The sequence below is a fragment of the Pseudopipra pipra genome, chromosome 4, assembly GCF_036250125.1.
Source record: "Pseudopipra pipra isolate bDixPip1 chromosome 4, bDixPip1.hap1, whole genome shotgun sequence".
NCBI classification, from domain to species: Eukaryota; Metazoa; Chordata; class Aves; order Passeriformes; family Pipridae; genus Pseudopipra; species Pseudopipra pipra.
Genome location: NC_087552.1, coordinates 35,467,385 through 35,490,579, shown reverse-complemented (window position 1 = coordinate 35,490,579; position 23,195 = coordinate 35,467,385). Strand labels below are relative to the sequence as shown.

Sequence of the window (23,195 nt, the reverse complement as noted above, 5' to 3'; positions counted from 1 at the left end):
TTAGCAAAGATTGCGTGTGCGGATGCCTGTTGTGACTCAGACATCTTCGGTTTTCAGAGTTATTAAATTATATGATAGTGCCCTTTACAGTTGTGTCACTTGTGGCAAAGAATTTTCTTCAAGCTACGGTGAACTCGTTTAATTTTACATACATCTCACAGTAAACTCCACTTAGGAATTTAAACTGTTGTTTTCATCTCAACTCCAATTGTCTTCATTAAAATATTTAAGTGAGATGAACTTGTCTCCCTAGCAATATTGCAAGAAAAAGTATTAAAAGATCCATTTTACATAAAGAACCAAAAACATTAGGCTTGATTTTGACAGCTACACGTACGTGGGGGTAGAACTGAGAGCAGAATTCTGAAGTTCTTAATCCCCATCAAGTGGTATAATTCAAAAATATATAGATAGGCCTAAAAAGTGTATCATGAAGGCGATGGGGAGTTTGGAAGCTTGAATTTAGGCAGTATATTAATTTTCTCCCTTTTGCATGTAATTGTTATGATTTGACTAAACAGCAACTAGATATCAAGATCTTGAAAACTTTAAGGAAGAAGGTACTGATGAAAAATGTTTCAAATTTGATAATAGCAGTTTTAAAAAACTTAAAAAAATAATAATTTCAGAATTTTTTCCTTATTTAGCACTCTATTTTAAAATAGCAGCAAAGTCTATACATGGGCAGCACAAGTAATTTAGTTTGACATAAAACCTGCAACGAAATAAAAACTTGGAAACACTAGTCTTCCACAATTCAAGTTCTTTATGAAGTTTCAGAAAATATCTTGATATTTATTTCTAATTTTTTTTCAAAAAGTACTTCTTTATCTCAGTATTTTTTTACTGCTCTGATATAACTTGAGACAACCATAAATTAGGTACAAACACAAGAAAATCTGTCAGAAATTAGAATCTTAATTCTGCACTTGGAGTTGTAAAGTAAAAACTGAACATTATTGTCTTTCTTGTATTAATATTCACACAGTACTGGTGCAACTTCAGCAATTGCCCTGTGTTATCTTAAATGTATTAAAATGACTGATGATGTGCATTTCCTTTGGTTTTATGAAAGAATTTAGAGAGGCTATTTTAGGATAATTCCAGGAGACTTTTACAATTAGTCAAGAAACTGCTACTTTGATAATGCTGTCTTAATAACGGAATTTGTCAGATTTTCAGTATTATTTAGAACTAGTCAGACAAGTGGATTTCCAGCATCATAATGGTAGCCTTAAAAAAACCCTACACAAACTGATAAGAGCTAAGATTGAGTTAGAATTGTCTAGTATATTTTAATTTTGTCTTCTCTTTCAAGTCTGTTCATGTCTTCATGTTTCCCTGAGAAATCCAAGTATTTTATTTGTGTGTACCTGTAGGTATAGAAGTGTGTGTCTGCAGATGTGTATCAATTAGAGATATTTATATTCATTGAAGATAAGACAATATTTGGGACAAAAGTACAGAAGTGACTTGGAAAATTCTTAGGTAATAACATGGAGAAAAGTCTTTGACAGGATGCAAACATGTTGTATTGCACACTGAGCAATAAAGCACATTTGCAGCCTCCCAGACAACAAATGCGTTATTTGGAATCCTGCAAATATGCTGATTTCTGTCTGATTTTAATATTGTGACTGCATTTGAGGACAAAATAGCAGAAAAATCTATTACTATATAGTTATAGACAATTTTGAAGTCTAGTTAAAGAGCTGGCAATGTGTAAGCATACTTCCTACCGAAGACTGCAATTGATTTCATAATTCACATATTCAATCATTATATTGGTATAAATATATATATATATATAAACAGAAAAGTCAACATAGAGAGGAAAAAGGATGTTATTATTACTACTACTATTATTATTTTCTGAGCACAGGTTGCTACAAGAAAGAGAAATCTAACATTTTTAACCATCAGATAGTTCCAACTTATTTTTCTCAATTCTTTTTGTTAGAAATAATTCCATACTGTTAATTGTTATATTGATTAAAAGTCTTTCTGTTATAAATTTATTGTACCTGGTAGTATTCTGAATGAATTAATCAGTGTTGTAAAATTGACCGTCGTGACATACAGAAATGTAGCTATATAACTCATTGAGATTTGTAGATCGTGGTGGCAATTACTTAATTATGATCGGGTTTGTAATTATTATATTTTTGTCCCAAAAGGAATTTGCATGTATTATTTCTATTAATGTTAGCTGGTGAACAAATCATAGCATCATAGAATAGTTTGGGTAGGAAGGGACCTTAAAGATCATCAGTTTCAACTCCCCTGCCATGGACAAGGACACTTTCCACTAGATTAAGGTGAACAAAGCCTCATCCAACCTGACCTTGAACAATTCCAGGGATGGGGCACCCATAACTTCTGTGGACAATCTGTTCCAGTGCATCACCACCCTTTGCGTAAAGAATTTCTTCCTAACATCTATTCTAAATCTCTCCTCTTTTAGTTTAAAACCATTCCCCCTTATCATTAACTACTTGTGTAAAAACTCACTCTCCCTCTCTTTTATAAGCTCCCTCTAAGTACTGAAAGGGCACAAGTAAGAAAACAGGAATATTTTTCTACTTCTCCACTCCCTCAGCTAGATTGTTCTATGTTCAGCTAGTCACCATCAAAATAATATTTCTGTCCTGTGCTTATAAAAGATCAAACTTCAGGTATCTTAATATGTTCTTAATAAGTAGTAGCACAAAGCCTACTTCCATATTTTTTTAGAAGAACCAGAATTTCAAAATATGATAGCCTTTCAACGTGACAGAAATTTAAGAGTACAATCATTATGTTTACACATTAAATTATTCCTCTTTATGAAAGGCATGTTTGCTGATGAGTTCACCTTTTTCTGTGAATTCTTCCCTTGCTGGATCTCTGGAGAACTTAGCTTTTTCTCCTATTCTTCTCATGCCCTCTGAAAAAAGAGATCTGAAATCTTCTCTTGATTCCACTGGCAGTACAGAGTTGGGTCAATTGTTTGGAGATCCTGATGAGAGTCTAGTGCAAGTAGGGAAAAAGGTGAAACTATAACCCAGTTACAAACCAAAAACACCCTACCAAAACCGGGAGTAAGAATTGATGTCTTTAGAAACTGGTAAAGAATAGCAAAGATTTTTTGTTGTAGAAAATTCCAAGACCCTAAGAGCACATTAATTTCCAAGGAGTGTCTTGCACAAGTCTAATTAAGGTTTCAGTGATCTCTGAGGATTGAATCTTCCACTGCTCTCCCCACGCCTGCCTTTTGTCTTTCTGAACTAAACTTAGACTTGAACTTTTATGTCATGTGTTGCCTGGCGTAAATTCTCATGTCGGGTTCGGTGAATATATTCAGGGGATACAAGTTATAACTGTAGCATTTTTGCATACTGTAAGCATCTTCCTGATCATAAGCTTGTACGGCGCTAACTTGCAGAGTAAGGAGAATAGAATTATTGTAAAGGTCTTTCATCTTTTGCTTTATTACTTATTAAGAAGATTTTTTTTTTAATAAGGGGTCTGTTGAGGAATATAAATAGATATATGTGAACTGATGACACTAAGAAATACAGCAGCTGTCCCTGTTGCTTAATAATTTGCTTTGCTGAGGTATAATTTCATGCTTTGTTAAAATCAGACAGATATTACCTATGATTTGCTGAAGGTGAGCTAAGAGGACAGGCTCTGTGAAAATTCTATGTTTTTAAAAATATATGGTACCTAATACTAACTGAAAGTAGTGGTCAGGAAAAAATGTCCTGTAAGTTAAATATGTTGACATAGTAAAGACCATTGATGAAACTAAAACAAAATATTTTATTCTTTACAGACAGTATGCAATCAATGTTTTCTTTAGGCATAAACTTCCTAAATCTCAGGTAGTGTCAGAATGCACATGTAGACATCAAAATGGTGCTAGTGAACATGTGCACAGCATTCATAAGCCGCCAGCCATGGCTTTACTAGCTGTTGAACATAAGGAAAACTGGAGAATCATGTGAGCTGCCTTAGAAATTAAGAGGTTGATGGCTTCTCAGGGAATTAGCAGTGCCAAATTTGAAAAAGTGCCATGGGAAAAAAAAAAGGCACACAAATAAAAAAAAATATTGCAAAGAATTCTCAGGAACTGAAGAGAAGGTACTCTGTTTTGATGAATAAAAAAAAAAATTGAGGTCCAGTGAGAGAAAAGGGAGGGAATGATACAAGCCATGAGTACTTCTGACTAATAGTTGTTATTTGTATTTTTGATTAGTCTAATGGTTTTCAAATTTAGCAGAAGACCACTTCTTAGTTTATTTTCACTGTTATGAAAATATACATTAATTCTATATATATTTTTTTATAATTAATAATAAGTTTCTGGCTAATTATGTGCTGGTTTACAGAATGTATGGGTAGGAATATAAATGCTTTGATTCTCTCATTTAGCATGATGTGGTTATATCATATGCTTCCAAATTATACAATAAGATTTGGCTTCACAACTTCTCTCAAGACTGAGTTTGCCTCTGTCTTGAGGTTACTGTCTTGACCATGGTGTAGCAGTAGCTTGGAAGGGAAGCAATGAGTACCATTATGTAGCCTGTCATTTTTACTTCACCTGTTTATTACACTCATTAGCTATTACTCCACAATTAGTCCATAGACGGGAAACATTATCTGGGATTAAGAGCCAGTGAAAATTGTTTTTGCTGAGTCTGTTTGCAAACAGTTGTTTGTCCTGCAAACAAAACCAATGCATTTTAGAGCATAAGTCATAATGATGTTAGAAAAAGTGCAAAGAGAATTCCCTAGAGTTTTTAATTCACGCCACTTTACAGGAACAACGATTTCAGGTGAGATATGGTATTGTTAGGCTGTATGTCTGCATCTCATACTACCTGCCTTTGGGCAAAAAGTTTGTTTCAGCTTCCCAACAGATGAAAAGTTCAACTCCACTCTCAATAATTTACGCAGTGTGGAGGTATTGTATTGTCAGAGAGATGCAAGGGGTGCAGCAGGACCTCCAGAATGCCCACACAAGGACACTCATCTCTGAGAAGCTTGCTTGGACCCACTGAAAACAGAACACTCCTGAGAAACCTCATATTGGTAGAGAAGCAACTTACATTTTTTTCCTTCATGTTGCCTAGGGGTTGATGTGTCACTGAGCATTGTGTCTCCCTCTTCTAAAGGAGAGTTAAACTCTTCTAAAGTTTAAGGTGACTGTCTCAGGAGATGTCATTTGCAGGATTACTCTTGCCATAGACTGCTGATACCGTCTGAAGGACTGTAAGGATTGTTGCTTTCTGGTGCCATCTACAAAGCTAGAGAGGATGCTTATTAATGTAATGAACCAAAGACAGCACTGTACTTGTGGGCACATTCATGTGAGGATGGTCTAATGATTCTCCATTTCCACTGCCACCTCAGTAGTTTCCTGGAAAAAAAACAAGTGTAAGCTCTTGGCTCTAAACTTGAATGAGAGAGGCTAATTCATACTTCCGTAATTATTTTGATTGCAGTTTATTGTTGTAGTCTATTTCAGGTAAACCCACACTGCATGAATCATAAGAAATTGCTAGTTAGAAAACAGTTAAAATGTCAAGAGATGCTTTTGCTTCTCAAGTTACTAGTTTAGCGTTAATGTCAGGTCTGTGTGGCTATAAGTTTGGGGTTGTTTTTGTTGCCCTTTTTTTTTTTTTTTCTTAAATCGTGTGCATTGTAAGAGCATTGCCTTTCAACTATGCAGTAATCTCTGATACGTTACTTGTATTTTTAGATTTTGTATGACTTTTGTACTCGGGCTTCAAGATATCCTTTTTATACAGCTATTGCTTTGTAAATAGGTTTGAAGTGAGTGCGACTATAAGTAGAAGGTTTATTGAAACAGAAAACAATCTAAAGAGTGACATAAGATATTACTGACAAACTGACAGGAGGGCAGTAAGAATACTGATGTGCTTCCTATGTATGTTTCTATTTTTGTGATTAATCAGTGAAAGGAGTCAATAATCTAAAAGAAGTAAACAAGCAAAACTTGCCTGTTCTGCTATCTGCAGCTTTCTGTTGACTAGGAGGTAGGACATAGCAGCAGCTTGTGTTTTTTTTGCTTGACTGGCCCAGCAGTGTACATAGTCTATATTATACGGAGCCATGTAGAAGATCTTGAGAAAACAAGATTTTGTGCACTATTGCCACCTCCCATTACTAGCATTGCATAACTTTGAACTTCCTGCAATCTTTGAACTTCCAGGTTCAATTATCTTGTTATGGGTGGTAAAATTGGAAGAATACTGCTGATGGGTAGTATTTGTGTGTTTAAATACTTAAAATATATAGTTATAACTGTAGTTTGTAGCTAGAATTTCTAACAGGTTCACCTTGCAATATGCCTTGATTTTTCTCTGACTGGGAATGTGGCTAGACTAGAGCTGTGTGTGTGCTTCCTGCCTGCATGTGAAGGTTCCCTGCTGAGGGAACCCTGTGCGTAGGTCAGAGAGGTACGATGGGTATTAATCTTGTATTAATTTGGAAGGTACTGTTCCTGGAATGTTTTACAGCAATCATTCAAGAATTCCTGCTAAAGCAAAAACTTCTTTAATACTCTTTCGTGTAAAATGTCATAAAAGTTAATTCCTGAGGCTACATTAGCACTGACAGCACTGACTGCTGTTAATTTCAGAGTACAAAATTTGTGCTAGTGTCTGGCTTAACAGAGGAGAAAATTTGCTTTGGAGTGTAGACTGTGCACACTTTGAGTGGCTACGGTTAGATGGTACATATAAACTCTTTCCCCGGTGTATATCAGTCAAAGAAAGAGGATTGCAACAACTTCCATTTTGAAGTGAACTTGGCTTTCATACTTAAATGATCTGTTGAAGAGGTGGCAGTAGTGTGCATCTTAAAGAAGGAGGTTATATCATCTATATTTTGTCTCAATTGACATTAGAGGGCAGGAAGATACTGGAATGCTCCTTACAGCCTTAGTTTCCTGGGTGCTCCCATCATGAATCTCTCATGGTTTCAGCAGGTCTGATAGCCTGGCTTTCATGTACTCAAACATGAACACCCCTGAGAAGGGAGAGCAGCTGAGCCTGCTCCTGACATGGAGAAAGAGCAGAGCCATGACACTTGAAGGTTAGAGCTTAGGGTGCCTGGGAAGTGTCTCTGCCCTCACGTGTACTGACTTGGCAGTGGGAGTATATGTGTGTTGTACTGGAACTATCTTTGTGTAAGATGCTATAGTGAAGACATTTCCTGAGAGCTGACAAAATGTAACTGCATTGGTCACAAAGAGAAATTGAAAGCAAAATGTCAGCAATTCTTTTCTGACTGTAGATAGATTGAGATTTTTGTTTTGGAAGAGATTGTATTTTGTTTTAAATAATGTTTTTTTCTTCCTAAGCAAATCACACTATATTTAAATGGAGCTAAATATACAAAGTATATATCTATTCTGCATAAGCAGAGTTATAATGAGACAAACAGATACAAAAGGAAGCTGTTACTGTTTTTTTTTCTGGAAGATTTCTCTAATTTGCAATGTTTTTAATAGTCCACATAAATCGATTTTCAAAGATGTCTCCATGAATAAGGATTTTGTTACATTTGACAAATGCATTTAAGTACAGTTATACTACTACTGCTGTTATTATTAGGTGGCATGATGCCATGTTGAACACTTTGAAGCAGAAAGATGTAAACTCAACTAGAGATGTAGTCATAACCAGTAACAATTAAAAATATCTTATTAACTCTTAAAAGTCTCATCCGAGACCTAAGTTTTGATTTTGCTAATGTATCCTAGAAGCAATTCTTTCGACAAAATGTCTAATTGTCTTCTAATTCTTATTGTTACTATGACTCTAACTGCAACCTGTAACTGAATTATTTACTCTAATTTTATGCTTTATAAAAATTCTAGCCTTTTAGAATTTATGAAATGTTTTCGTACAATTTCATTCAATAGGCCCTTGTTTTCTGTCCTGGTAAAATTCTTCATCTATTGTTTTTGTGTATCTTTCGTTACTTTATTCACTTTTGTTCTTCATCATTCCTCTCCTCCAATTTAATAGTCTGTCCTTTTCATCTGTCTTTCTGCCTGTCGAAGTTTTGTGGATTTTGTACTGTTGAAGTGAACCTAATGGGGTGGGAGTGTCGCAGTGAATGTTTATGACCTTGTGGCAATTGCTTCTGTGAAACTGGTGACACATCCCTCAAAAAAACAGAGAAAGCAAGTACAGTAACAGTTTTGGGGAGTTTTTTTCCTACTTCTTTCTTTTTATGTTGGTTATACAAAGCTTTGTTTTGATTCTATTATGCTGTACCTGTAAGGTGGTTACTTTATGTTAAATAAGTCATAGCAATAGTCTCTGTTGTTTGTTGCAATAAAAGTACCCCAGTAACTAATCATGCTTAGTTGTTTTCACATTTGTGATCCATGAATGGAAGAAAAGATGATATTTGCAGACATAAGTTGAGCACTGTTATTATTGCAAGAAGTGTGAAGTAAGAATGATTATAATGATTCTTTGATATCAGTGAATTTTAATCCTTTTGTCTTTTTCTTTTTAACAAGTGTTCCTATTTTAATAAAACTGGGTTTCCAATTTGCTAGACATGACATGCATATTAAGAAATATTCTTTTCCTATGGGAGTGCCTACCATCTAAATATACAGAAAACACATGGGTTGAAAATAAGGTTTTACAGTGGTAGCTTTTTCTATAAGCAGAGCCTACTTGCTCCATCATTTATGCCTTATGTTCTGGTTGAAAGAAAGTTTCTTAGACTTTAAGTTTCTTACAAGGCAAGTTGTAATGAAGTGCTTGTTCACTAAAAGTAAAAAAGGAAAAAAAAGCGATTATTGGTTAAATGAAGGAATTGCACCCGTAACTGAACAGACAGCGTATGAAGGCAGATGTTCATGCTTGCGTCATACTCGTAGTCATACACTGCCTTGAGTAAACTGGGCCATGCAATTTAAAGAAGGGCACCTCTCAGCTTTTTGTTACTCATGTACTACCAGGGAATCATGTTCAGGCGACAGCGGGGAATTTCAGTGCTTTTCTAAAGCAAGCAGTTCCAAAAATTGCAACAGTAGGGCACTTGATCTAAAACCAGATTTGTACCTGCTATTAATTGGATCCGGGGTGGATTTCACAGCATGCAGCAAAAAGGGAAAATTTTTTCTTTGCGTCACAAATGTAATGAAACTCTTGACCCAGTGCCACTAATAGCTGTGGCTTAGTTGACACAGTCTTGTAGCTTTTTTAAGTTAGTAGGACAGCAAGAACTCAGGGCTGTGAAAAGTATTTCATTCTAAGCTTAGTAATAGGAGAGAGCAAAGCTGCTTCATTCATTGCTTAGTGTCTCATAGACACCATCGTTTTAGTCTTTCTGGTAAATGCATGTTACAGTATTGTTATTATAGGTCTTATTCTGTCTCATGTCACTTCAGTTTTCCTTACCATTAGTGAGGGAAAATCCTCTAGTGAGGGGTCATTTTTTAATTGCATGTTCTATCTGAAATGAGAATTTCAGTGAGATAAGAGAGCTCTGGGTTTTCAGTTAAGTTTGTTTAAGTTTACTACTTAGGCTGGAAAAGCCAGTGGGATGAGATTTAGGTGATAAAATGCCTTTGCAGGCAGCTGAGGAATACTGGAGGGAGTGAGCAAGAACTGACTAGGAGGAAGTTCTACTATCTGTTTATGAGATAGAATGTTATTTTAAGGTAAATGATTCTTAAAATACTAATATCTACAAAGTGTTTATCAATGGATGATATTAGAAAAAAATGGTAATCAGAACAAGACGTGCCACAATAGTTTTTGTGAATATTTAAAGGTGCAGGCTTTGTTCATGGTGCTTTGAGACTCATCTTTCTGGGAAGCATGGAAATGTTATCTATGCATTCTTTTCTAAAGAAATTTCACAATACTTCTCGAAATAGTGTTTGCCTGAAGTAGAAATTTTGCTAACTTCAGAAAATATTGTTTCAGCTTCAAAAATATTTTGTATTTTTAGATTTCTTCTATTTTGACCTGAACTGGTTCACTACTGTCATGAAACATGATTGATATTTAATATGTCTTTTTTATGCAAAGATCAAAATTTCACTAAATTCTCTTTGAAGAAAATAAAGGACAAATCAAGAATATCTTTCAAAGATATTCAGTGTAGGTTAAATCCGTCAGTAAGTGAAAAGGATACAGTTTTCAAATATGATCATGGTGGATTTTCCAAGGAATTTGGTGTCAAATTGCCTTAGAAATTTAGCAGGCACAAGGCTTTAAATTTATTTAGACTCTTCAGAAAATTCAAAGCCTAATCCCAGGTTAGGGCACTAAGTAAGCGGCACCCAGAGTAGAGGATCTTTAGGTGCAGAATTTAGAAATACTCTTAGGAAAAGGCTGATTATATTGGTTTTGAGATATTTTTGTTCTTTTTTTTTTTTTTTTTTTTTTTACTTTTCAGCTAGCATTTTTTTCCTATGTGCCTATTAAACTGGCACAGTATACTCTAATAGTGATATTGTCCAAGGTCTTTATTAATTTTCCCCGTTTTTTTTTCTTTTTCCGCTGTTTTGTAACTGTTTTTGCTTCAAGTATGTGTTGGATTTCCTTATGCAGTTTCAAATAGTTTTGTGCTGGTATATTCAAGAGGTTTAAAATATCACCGATGTATATACCTAGTTACTGAACCCAATATTTTTGTGCATTGGAGAAAGAGGTTTTCCACAGCTATTAGCTGAAGTTTGTGTAATGTGGTCTGATATCTGCATATAGCGTCTGCTTTGAGACAGCTGCTACCCTTGCGTTTTTTCCACACCAGGTACCTAAATGAAAATGAAGATATATTCCCCGCTTGCAGTGTTTGTTACTAGAAAATGTACTGCAAAGTACATTAATGGATTGTGCACGCCAGTTCAGATTGCAAGTCTTTGTTTCCCATTCTCTGAGCAGCACAGATACCCTAGGTCTTAAAGTTAGGATTACACTGTAACACCTCCAAGATGTGAAACCACTCCCATCTATCTGCTTCTGAACTTCAAACTTATATTGAAGACATGAACAAAATCACAGCCTTGGCACAAATGTCACACATTTCTTACACAGCAAAGGTCCACCCTTAAAATTATGCTAGGCAAATACACAGACTGAAAATGATGGAACAGGAAATCATTATCTGAATTTGAATTTTAACCATTGCTCTCCCTCCCCCTCCAGAAACTTTTTTCAGTGGGAAACTACAAAAAGCTGTCAGCAGGACATTGACAAATCTGACCCTTCATTAATTTAGGCTCCTAATAACCTCTTCAGATTCTTTTAAAAAATGCAGTTATTCAGTGAGAAAAACAAGAAAAAACTTACTTATGTCTGTAAATATTCTTGGGAAGGATGGCTTCAGAATGTGTACTGGAGAGCAATTGTAACCTTTTTCCTGATTGTTTTTGATTGGTATGGGTGAATGATGAAAAATTGTGCTCACTACAGGTGAAATTGCTGTGTGGAGAAGCTTGACACTGAAGTCCTTAGTGGAACTTAAAAGAACTGTAACTGGTATTCGGTCTTCTCAGGTTGGATTTTCTTCCAGTGCTTAAGTAGCGGTGTGATTACAGAACAAGTGCTTTTCATAGTCTTCTCACATTGCACAGGAGTTAACTCCAAAAAGTACTACTTTCATGTACTATTAAAGAGAACTTAGCTTTTTATTGAAGCCTGAAAGAACACATTTAGTCTTATCATCCAAAGCAAAGCATCCAGGCAGAGGTAAGATAAAAGTATGATCAAATTAATCATGCAACGTTTAGAAAGCTGGTAATGGGTAACACAAAGGAATATGTAACTTAAATCTGTGGTAGAGGTGTGTTAATTTGGAATGAGTATTTAAGACACATAATCTGCAGAAATACATAGAGAGAGTGCATTGAATTGCCTGCACGTTTATGTTGACGGGTGCGTTTCTTTAGGAAATGATTTTATTGTCTTTCTTCTCCTTCCTGTCTCCTAGATGAATTACCACTGTTGGATGCTGAGCTCCATGGAAAAGTAAAAGACAAAACAACCCCCTCCAAACTCTTGATTTCTTGTCAATTAGCAACGTGTTAAAACCTGAATAGTTCGTATTTCCGTATTTCTTCTCAAAAAATGTTCACAGGTTTGAAAGTTATCATCAGATCCTTCAGAACAGGAGCTTGAGGGATTTGTTTTCTGAATCTGGGTTCGCTACAATTTAAAATGAGAAAGCTGTATTGTGATAATAAATTCAAAGCTAGTATTGCAATGTCCATCTAAGTGTAATAAATATTTACAGAATTAGGTAAGCATCATAATACCAAACTACATTTGATTAGCCATTAATATCTTTGTACTACTTGTGTGACTCTGCTTTTGATATACTTCCACAGTTTTAAGATTAAATTATAAAGTTAATTCCATATTTTTTGTCTTGTAGTTTAACAACACTTTGAAATTCTTTTTATCTGGAGAAAATAAAGAGGGATAAAGAAAAAACTTGTGCATGTTTAGAAAAATGCTGTATCACACATTTCTATACTTAATTGTCTTTATTTAATCAGAAATATATTCCGTGTTTGTTAAAGAAGCAACCTTTCTGATTTCATTAAGTTTCTCAGGCATGTAGAGTTTCACCCAGGGAATGTGTTTTGTTTTGAAGTCAGTCAGTGACCCCGTAAAAATGTTTCATTAACTTTTGCCAATGTTAATATAGTTCTGTTATACTCAGCAGGCTGGATGAGCTCCCTCTGGTGACTCATTTACATTGAGGGTCTGTTTCCTTTCCTTGGTATCTGTTTACTCAAGCAAACAAGGTTCTGACCCCAGGTATCAGCCAGGCATCAGTTCCTTCTGGACTTATGCTTTATTGAAAAACATCAATAATTTTCTTACAGAATGATACAACAGCATTTAAATTCACAGCAGTTTCAGTTAATTTCCAAAATAAATAAAGAGATACTGGGTAACACTATAAGGAAATAAAATTTGATTACTTCCTTCTACATATAAATCACACAATAGGTGGGTTGCAGTAATTTAGCAGTGGTGCCCACTTAAAATAGTGTTTACTTTTAAACTTAGGAAATATTTTGATATTAAACCAAAAGATTTGGGTATTGACCATGAGATTGTGGAGTTCAGTATCGGGCACGGAGGAAGCAGGGCAGCAAGTAAGAATACAAACATGGACTTCAGGAGAGCAAATTTTGGCCCTTTCAGGGATCTTCCTGGAAGAATCCCATGGGAACAAGCCCTGCAGGGAAGAGGGGTCTAAGAGAGTTGGTTGATATTCAAGAATCACTTCCTCCCGATTCAAGAACTATGTATCCTGGTGAGCAAGAAATTGGGCAAAGGGGTCAAGAGACCTGTGTGGAAGAATAAGGAACTCTTATCAATACTCAAGCATAAGCAGGGAACACACAGATGATGGAAGAAGGGTCAGGCCACTTGGAATGAATATAGAGAGGTTGACAGAGTAAGTGGAAATGAGACAAGGAAGGCCAAGGCCCATCCAGAATTAAATCTGGCCAAGGATGTCAGGGAAAACAGGAAGAGCTACTTCAAATACATCAATACCAAAAGGAAAAATAAGGGTAATGTAGACCTCTTACTAATTGGAGGGGACACCCTGGTAACAGGGGACACAGAGAAGGCACAATTACGGCAGAATGCCACCTTAACATCAGTCTTCACTGACAAGACCAGCCCTCAGGAATCTCTGACTCAGGAGACCAGGGTAAAGAAGTGTTGAAAGAAAGATTTTCCCTTGGTCAAGGAGAATTGGGTTAGAGAACACCTAGGCAGACTTGACATCCACAAGTCCATGGTGAGGGAGCTGGCAGACACTATGGCTAAACCGCTCATTATCATCTGTGAAGGGTCGCGATGACTGGGAGAAGTGCCGGAGGACTGGAAGAAATCAAATGTCACCCCAGTCTTAAAAAATGGCAAGAAAGAGGATTCAAGCAACTACTAACCAGTCAGCCTCACCTCAATTCCTGAAAAGGCAATGGAGCACCTCATTCTAGAGACCATGTATATCCATATGGAGGACAAGAAGGTGATCAGGGGTAGTCAGCATGGATTCACTTGAGGTAAGTCATGCTTGACCAACCTGATTGCCTTTTATGATGAAACAACTACCTGGATTGATGAGGGAAGAGCAGTGGATATTGTCTACCTCAATTTCAGCAAGGCTTTTGACACTGTCTCTCACAACATCCTCATAGAAAAAAAATCAGGAAGTATGCACTGAATGAGTGGACAGTCAGGTGGACTGAGACGTGGTTGAACAGCAGATCCCAGAGGGTCATAATCAGGGCACAGGCTATAGCTAGATGCCTGTCATTAGTTGTGTCCCCCAAGGTTCAATACTGGGCCCAGTATTGTTTAATTTATTCATCAGATCACAGGAGATGATTCTGCCCCTCTTCTCAGCCCTGGTGAAGTCACATCTGGAGTGCTGTGTCAAGTTCTGGGCTCCTCAGTACAAGAAAGATATGGAGCTCCTGGGGCAGGTCCAGCAGAGAGCAACAAAGATGATTAAGGGACTGGAGCATCTTCCTTACAAGTAAAGGCTGGGGTAGCTGGGCTCATTCAGCCTTGAGAAGAGACAGCTGAGAGGGGACCTCATCAGTGTCTATCGGTATGTGAGGGAAGGGTGTCAAAAGGATGGAGCCAGGCTCTTCTTGGTGGTGCCAAGCAATAGGACAAGAGGGAACAGGCAGAAACTGATGCACAGGAAGTTCCACCTGAACACAAGGAAGAACTTTTTCACTGTGCAGGTGGCTACGTACTGGAACAGATTGCCCAAAGAGGTTGTGGACTCTCCCTCAGTGGAGATATTCAACAACTGTCTGGATGCAATTCTGTGCAATGTGCTCCAGGGTCTGAATCACAGAATATTCTGAATTGGAAGGGACCCACAAGGATCATTGAGTCCAGCTCTTAAGTGAATGTCCCATACAGGGATCAAACCTACAACATTGGCATTGTTGGCACCATGCTGGATGACCCTGATTGAACGGGGAGGTTGAACCAGTCAACCCGCTGCAGTCCCTTCCAACCTTACCCATTCTGTGCTTCTGTAAAGCAAATGATTCAAGAATGTGAAGTTTGTGTTTTTAAAATGGGTTAATCCTGTGGATGAACTGTAATATGAGTTAAAATGAATCTTGGTATCAGAATTCATTTAAGCTATTTCATAGCATTAAAGAGAGGCATAATACGTCTCACTCTTTATAGTCTTCTTAAAATTATGAAGCCAGGGCAATTTGTGGGTCAAAACCACCAGCAAATTTAAAATGAATTCTCCATCTCTATAATGTTAGTTTCCACAAATCCTTTCTAACTCCATACTGTTGTAATTTAATGGGATCCTTATCATACTAGCATTGAACTATCCTCTGAAGTAGTGGGAGAAGTTTCAAACCCAAACAGCCAATGCAAACTGGACATAAGGTTAAAAACTCAGTTCAATATAGAAGAGTTCACTTTTCAAGGTATTGTCAATAACTCTGGTTACGGAATAGAATACTAAAAAAATAGAGAAGTTATAGTTCTTGGAATATGAGTATTTAACCAAAGATAAAATTTTGCTTATATGTTTCTGAAGGAAAGGAAGATAAAGGAGTCACAGCAGATGAAAATAGGAGAGAACTAACAATGTTTATAAGCTTATAAGGTAGACATGTAAAATAAAGGCAAAAATACAGTATAATCAACAATAGACACCTGTAGGAAGTTGAGGAGAAATATCTTATAAAAAGTGGTTTGAATGAATATTCATTTGCATGTTTTAATTAATATCTTGCATTTTTCTTATCCCTTAAACATCCTGGCAGCTGAGATTCACAAAACAAATAATGCTTGGCAAACATCTTTATGGGCTTTCAGTATTCACACAGATGGACCTTTTATTTTTTGATCACAAATTGTGCGTCTGTCTTTGTTCTTTATCAAATAATGATCCAGAGCACAGTTCATAGCATAATACTGTGCACCTGAATATCTGCATTAAAAATAAACAATCTTGGTCTTCCAGTCTAATATGTGGCTAGTAACAGAAGCAAATGAGTTAGCAAATGATTTTCTTTTATAACAGTTTGGAACTGTGTTTATGTTCTTGCAGCTGATGATAACTAGCATTTTCCAGTCATCCTTTCATAAAGAAATACGCTGATCCTTACTATCAGTCTGTGCTCCTGGCTGCTACCTGAGTTCTTTTTCCTGTTCTACCAGTGCTATAACTGCTGCTTGTACTATTAAACTTCATCCTGTTTCTAATGCTCTCATCTGAAAGACTCGGACAAGTCTTCCAGCATTATGTCCTTGTCCTCCTGTGTTGATTGACAGCTTTGAAGGTTGGCCAAGAAGTTGAGTCCATTCTTAGCAAGCAACGCTGGAAGTCTTTTAAGATTAATGGATTCAGGTTTGCAGCATTTAACCCAAAACTATGAGGGTAGATTCCACTGCTTGCTAAATTGTCATGTTTCTATCATAAAGACTGTTAACCACCTTATGATAGAGAGCTGTTTAAATACCTTTTCCATCTGTGTCATTAAGAAGTGGGAAATAATGGGAAAAATAGTGGGAAGTAATATTTTAGGTGGCAATATCTTTATTTACCCTCTATTCTGAAGAGGCACATGGACAACAGCATTTAAATTTTCTGTGCTGGTGGAAATGGGCAGCTAGACAGCATGGCATGCAGATTAATTCCACCACTGCAAAACCAGGAATATAGTTTTATACAGTGTAATTTTATGAAATATTACTGCCTTTATATTGCTGAAGGTCAGCACCGTTTGTAAGCAAACTGATGGTTGAGAGGTTAATGTTTATCACAAAGGTAGATGTTCATCATACTTCAACTAGAGAAGTAATAGGACTTTTTATACTTGTGGGTTTACACACAAGTTGGTTACTACAAATTAAAATGAACATAGGATTCCTGTCTGTGTAGTGAGGAGGTAAGTGTCACTGCAGTATAAATATTTTTTTCAGTGGACACTGATAATTTCAGTTCTTTTGTAATGTAAATTCACTAAATACATAGTCTGCCCATTTTGCCTAAAAGTTCGTCATTGCCTTTTTTTGCTTATAAACAAAAAAAGCTCCAAGTAAACAAAAATTCTAAATGGGCTGTTCAAGTTACTGGCAGTTTGTAGAACTTTGTCTTCCCTTGTTCCCTATTTCATGGGGACACTGTAGTGTGGTAAGTGAATAGTATGCTTGGTTTAATTTAAATAAACTTAGTGCACACACTACATTGGAGGCATCTGTGAAAATCTGTGTTTGGCAGTGAAAATCAGTTGGTGTTAATTCTGTTATCTAGTAGATAATGGAGATAATTTGTTTTAACTGCCCGGGGCAACATTTTATCCAATTTACCACCATTCTTTCGTTTCTTATCTCACTTTTATCTAAGTTTCGACTGGTTAAACTTTTATTTTAGGTACTGGGGATATTTTAATTCAGTCTCAGATATTAGTTTTTGATTTTTTAGCTTGCTTTTTGACTTCGACCCTTCCATGAACTTGGCTTTTCTGATGTTTTAAAAATGTTCTAGGCTGTTCTGCTTAGGCAGTATATCTGCACAGAATATGCAAGTGGCAAATAGATTCTTCCGTGTTTGCACTCACTTCTGTTTTAGCTTCTCCATGGAGGAGGAAATGACCTGTGCTTAGTAATGCTGTTGATGAAAGGATGTGTAATAATGTACAATATCCTGTGAATAGCAACATAGAAAAATATCCAAAGACATTAGTTTGAAATTTTCAGTTGATTACTTAATACCTTTAATACACTTATACTGCTGTAACATGCTGTATTACATTAATGATAGTTCTCAGCACTTCAGTCAATTGTGAAGCTGAAGGAGGCAAAGGAAAAAGCCACCAAAACCTCCCTGAGGATCTAGTAACATGATGACAACATTCAAGTTTATACCAACTCCGTGTAGTATTTGAGTGACTTCTGATATATGTCACAGCCATTCATTCTGATTTACGAAGACTGCAAAATCTATTCATGTTTTTAAAATAACTTTTAAATGTTGCTTTTGATGAGGATTTACTTGAATATGAGTTCTGCTGAAAACTCTTGCGCTTCTGAGGCTCCTCCATTTGAAGCCAGGCAACAGTGCAGAACAACATTTAGGACACACTTGTCCAGATGGCAGAGAACAACAGGTTTTCCCATTCAGAGGAAAAGATAGCTGAAATCTGCTGCTTTGGGATATTTGTGTTTGGCTAAAGATATCTTTCATATTTGCTGTAATTCCATGACTAACTTTGAACTGTAGTAGCATTAAAGGATGGGAGAAGATCTAAAGGAATTTTTCATTTTTCTGAAAACTCATTTGGTTCTAGTGTCATGTAACTTCAGGATGCTGTGGAAACCCAGGGGATTGCTTTATATCAGTCCTGTTTGGTCCGCATTAGACTACTGCTAGCTGCACGTTTAATTTAAGTGTTAGAAGCTTCTGCAATTTAAAGTGACTGTCCTTCATCCTGGTTGATCATTATCTAGTATGCATCTACATCCACAGCTGCTGTAGTGTTCAGACTTTCTTCTTTGTATCTAAACTGTGATTATAAGACAGGCTATCCCTGTTAGATGGTAAAAGGAGCATAGTATATACAGTGTTTGTAGCTTTTCTGTTTAGTTTTTGAGGACAGTGAAACTCGTTCCTAAATCTCAGGACTATAGACGATATGTCTGTAGCCTTTTGTATATTGTGTATTCATAGCCAATGTATCTTTTTGACAAATAATGTGGAGTCCAAACTACCAACTTGTAAGTGTATTATGTCCACAATGATTTTTTTTTTTTAAATTCAAGATAGCTTTTGGCTGAAATATCATATGATAGGTACACTACATCTTATCTAAACAGCATTTTATGTGAGCAAAAAAGAATTAGAATTACCTGTTTCTGATAGTGGTATTTGTGGAGGTAAACTTATTATGTTTTTTTTCAATTAAAGAATCTTGTAAAAATTTCAGATTCCATAAGTGATGGCAACAAGGCAGAGATCTTATATATAAGCTCCCAGTGAACTGGCAGTACACTAGTACATTGTTTCCTTTTAATTGTGTTAAAAAAGGGGTTGTATTGCTGTTTTTCATTCTCTCATTGACACTTGCATCACCATGATTGAACCATTGACCCTAGCTGATCAGATTCTCTTAGTTCGATGCAGTAGTCTTGTGTAAATGGGTATGGTGAGAAGATAATGTGCTCCTTATTAAATTAAACTAAAAACATTGTGTGATTGTGTGTGTATATAGGGTTACAATTCTTATCCCTTTTTGTTGTCAGATTCTTATGGAAATGCTTCCAGGGATGGTTTGTGCAGGGAATGCATGTGTCCTGAGTGTGAGAGAGCCATGGGGAAATGGAATAGGAGAAGAGGTTGCATGTGTTTCTGGCTAGAGCAGAAACATATATGGTAGTCTACAGCTAGGGAGCAGACTTACACTGTGAAACTCCCAACCTTAAAGGATGGGAGATCTGACGGTTCACAAAGTATGTACTGAAGGGAGTGTGTTGGGTGACTAAAAACGAAGTTGGATCTCTTGGCTTATCTGAGTTGGGATTAGTAGGGTTTCAAACCGTAAGCAAGAGGAGGGAGAGGTGACACTTCTCTCTTCTGTAGTTACTTACTTCAAGAACTGTGAATTATATTTCAAAATGTAAATCAGTTACTAATGCACATCCAACAATAGATCTCTTCTCTGACAATGTCATTTTCACCTGCTCCAGGTGACCAGTTCTCTTATATCATTGTTATCTTCTTGAGACTAAAACCCTATCATGCTGCTTTGCAAGGCAACTTCATACTTCACTGAGCAGTTGTCATGCAGTCCTTCGGGTGAGAGGCATGGCACTGAAATTATGGCTCTTTGGGTGGTACGTTTGCCAAAATTAGCATTCTTTAAATAGAACACTGCAGGCTGATCACCCTGGGGAATGAGTGGAAATAGATATATTTTCTAATGAAGAGGGTTGTGTGTGTATATATAAAATCACTTTTTTTCCAACTTTGAAGTATGTTGGGACTCTGGGAGCTAAAAACACATTGTAAATTGAAATGGATAGTTTCATCATTTCTTCAAGATGTACTCTGATGTTGTACTGCTGTTCTGAGATCATGGGTGTATTAACACCTGTGCAAAAGTTTTACATTTTAAAATTCTATCATAGTAAACTTGAAAAAGCAAAAGTTTTCCATTCCAAAGATGGAAAAGTTTAGTGAAAAATGATCCCAACTCCACCTCTGCCACTGACTTTTACAGTGTGCATTTGGATACGTCTCATATTTTCTAATAGCTTCGTTATCATGAAGTAGTGGTACTCTCTGTATTTCTAGATATAGCAGTATGAGGCTTGGTTGTTTTTGCCACTTGTTTTAGCACTCGGACTAAGAGGAGCCATGTCCAGCATATGTACAGTGAAGGCAATTGCATATTAATTTAAAATCTGCACATGGTGAAGAAATGTAATTAGTGAAACAGTCAAGCAGAGTGTGAACATGGACCTCCTTAATCTTAGAATATAGCCCTTGTTTTGGACTAGGTTTTTTTTTTGTTACATATGTGTTAACGTTATAGGTTCACTCTGGGGGGAAAAGAGGGACCACATGACTTCATAATTTTAAAAACAACTAAGCACATCACACCCTTTAAGGTATTTATTCTGCCTGAAACAGACATAGATGGGATTAAAGAGATTACTGGTTAACCTAGAAATCTCTGATTTAAATCTCAAGTTCATATGATTTATTAGCACAGTATCAAAAGGCAGGTTGATTTTTTTTTAAGCTTAAGTAGACACAAAAGCGTATATAAAAGAAAGTTCCATTTTAATACCACAAACCCACTACTTTTCTATCAATGTTTTTATCAAAGAGGTGAGTGATTATCATGACAAAGCAGAACTAGGCTTAGGAATTCTTAATCTGGTTGTGCCTCAGAGGAAGGAAAAGAATTTTTCTGTAGCTTTAAAACTTTGTGTTAAACTGAAAAGGAATATTATAGTCAAATTTAAGATTAACAGTTAGACTTTGCCTGCCTGGTGTATGACATTTCTTGTCTTTGAATACTTCTGGAATAAATTTTTGACTTATCACTGTCTGGGTAGAGTTGGAGCTTGTATTTTTTTCTTTATTTATATTCAAAATTCAGAAAAATCTCCCTGTATACATTGGAACCTATTTAAACCTACATTCAAACTAATTTTGAAATTTAGAAGATGAAAAATGGAGTAAGCATGTAAAATACGACTAAAAATGAGTAAAGGGACTGTATAAATGGCAATAAACTTTATTTTTTGTAAATCTATTCCATGACTATGGATATATAGAATATATATATATTTTATAAATATATAAATATAAAAATGCACAGAAATACACGTGTCTTGCAGCATCTGTAAACTCCTACTACAGATTATGTTTCTCTGTTAATGCATTTGGTAAACTCTTATATTACAGCGTGTCAATATACCTTGGTTTAGACCAGTGATGTAAAACTGAGATGACAGCATGAGCCAGATCCCAATTTATCTCAGGCTAGTCCCTTGTAAACACTATTAACTCAGACTGAGAAATAATAACTAAAGTAGTGGAGTAGTGAATCAACAGTATTTTAAATCCTCCCCACATGGCTTTGTAAGAGAATCCAGGCTGTATATAATGCTATTATTTCTTGTTAGAATTCCAAGTGCTACTGTGTACAGCTAGAAATTATTTAAATCAAGGCTTGGATAATGTTTTTTTTCTTTAACTGACATATTAAAACATTGTTGGTGTTTGCTCTGGGTGGTTTTTTTTTTCCATTTCATCCCTGTGTTATTTATACGGTGCTAAGAATTTGACTTCTGATGTAATAATTTCTTTACTATTTTTAATCAAAATAAATTTTGCTGGCATTTCTAATGCTTGTCAAGAATAATAAAATTTTTAAGGAAGCATAAATGTTAAGAGTTTCCTTTCTTCATATCCATTTTTGTAATACAGCACTTGGGATATTCTTCTATTATTTTGCATTTTAAGGGGGGAGAGATGCTGAAACAGTTTTTCTGGGTGTTCTGCTTCTTGTTAACTGAGAGAACTGAAGTTGTTGGGAGGGAGAAGCTCACATAAATGACATTCCCAGAGCGCGTGTGAGTACTGTAAAGGCACGTGTGTGTCTGCCTTTGGCTTGCCCTGCTGAGCTGGCTTCTCGTGATATCTCGGGAAAAGACAAGTGCAGCAAAGGGTTAAGGTTTTACTATCAACCTCAGAAAGGCACATTTGCAATCCCTCCCAGTCTTGTCTTCCTTTTTACACCTCATTTGCTCACCGCTGCTATTCACTTCAAGGCAGATCCTTTGACCTAAGCAGATTATTGTAGACGCATGAAGGACACAGCAAGCTATCCTGTGCTTTTAAAGGAGGAGATTTTGGCTCCAAAATAGGACACTAAGCTTTTCAGCCTTCTGCTGCTGTACCTAGTCAGCACGAGGCAGTGTCTGGGGGTGCTTAGTGGACTCCTGTGGAATCGGATGGGAAACAAAAGCAGAAGTGGCAGCTGCTGCAAATGTGGGAGCCTGTGCCGTTAGTGGGAAGCGATTGCTAATAAAGGCCTGCGAGACCCGGGTTTCCTTGGTTTCCATGACAGTTATTAGGTAACACAGAAATTGAATTGTCTCCCACAGTGCTCCTGGGGGATAGTGGTGTGAGGGGGTGCTCCAGGGACACAGACTTGCAGCAACTCATCACTCTAAGCATGTGAAACTCTCTGGATTGTTGCGCCTTACTTCTTTGTTTGCTGTGTCTCATTTGTGTTTGCAATTTTCTCTGCTTTGCTGCTTTTTTTCTTTTTCTTTTGATGGAAGACCCTGGCATATGCTATACCATTTCTCAAATAATATTTTCCCCTTTTTATTTAGAGCTGAGCTTGGCAAAGAAAGGATATGAACAATTATACAGGTGGGCTACTCGGGGGGAGTGAAGATATAAGGCATCCAAACAGGTACTGGCAACCTGCAGCACTGTAAAAATGCCCCTCCAGCAGATTTCTGTAGTTCCAGCACGGGAGACTGCCAGCAATGGGAGAAGTTCAATGGGCACAAACAAAGAGAAGAGCAAGGAAGTCGAGGTAAGAGGAAGGTTTTGATTTGCTATGGTAGGACAAGTCTGCCTTTGGTAGCCAGTAGGTT

General features: G+C 36.6%; 1 protein-coding gene across 12 annotated transcripts in view; it reads left to right on the top strand.

Moving 5' to 3' along the window:
• Positions 1–23,195, top strand: part of MARCHF1 (membrane associated ring-CH-type finger 1) — a 231,928-nt gene that overhangs the window by 79,622 nt on the left and 129,111 nt on the right. Inside the window, exons 3-4 of one of the 12 annotated variants that reach the window (XM_064652375.1) lie at positions 22,048–22,157; positions 22,926–23,134. The exons of 8 other annotated variants lie outside the window; for them this stretch is intronic. In XM_064652375.1, coding sequence (XP_064508445.1) covers positions 23,036–23,134 — 99 coding nt within the window. In that variant the 5' untranslated portion in view covers positions 22,048–22,157; positions 22,926–23,035. Of the gene's footprint in view, positions 1–22,047; positions 22,158–22,437; positions 22,662–22,925; positions 23,135–23,195 lie in introns of those variants that run through there. 3 more of the 12 variants (XM_064652378.1, XM_064652377.1, XM_064652374.1) reach the window with 3 other exon arrangements.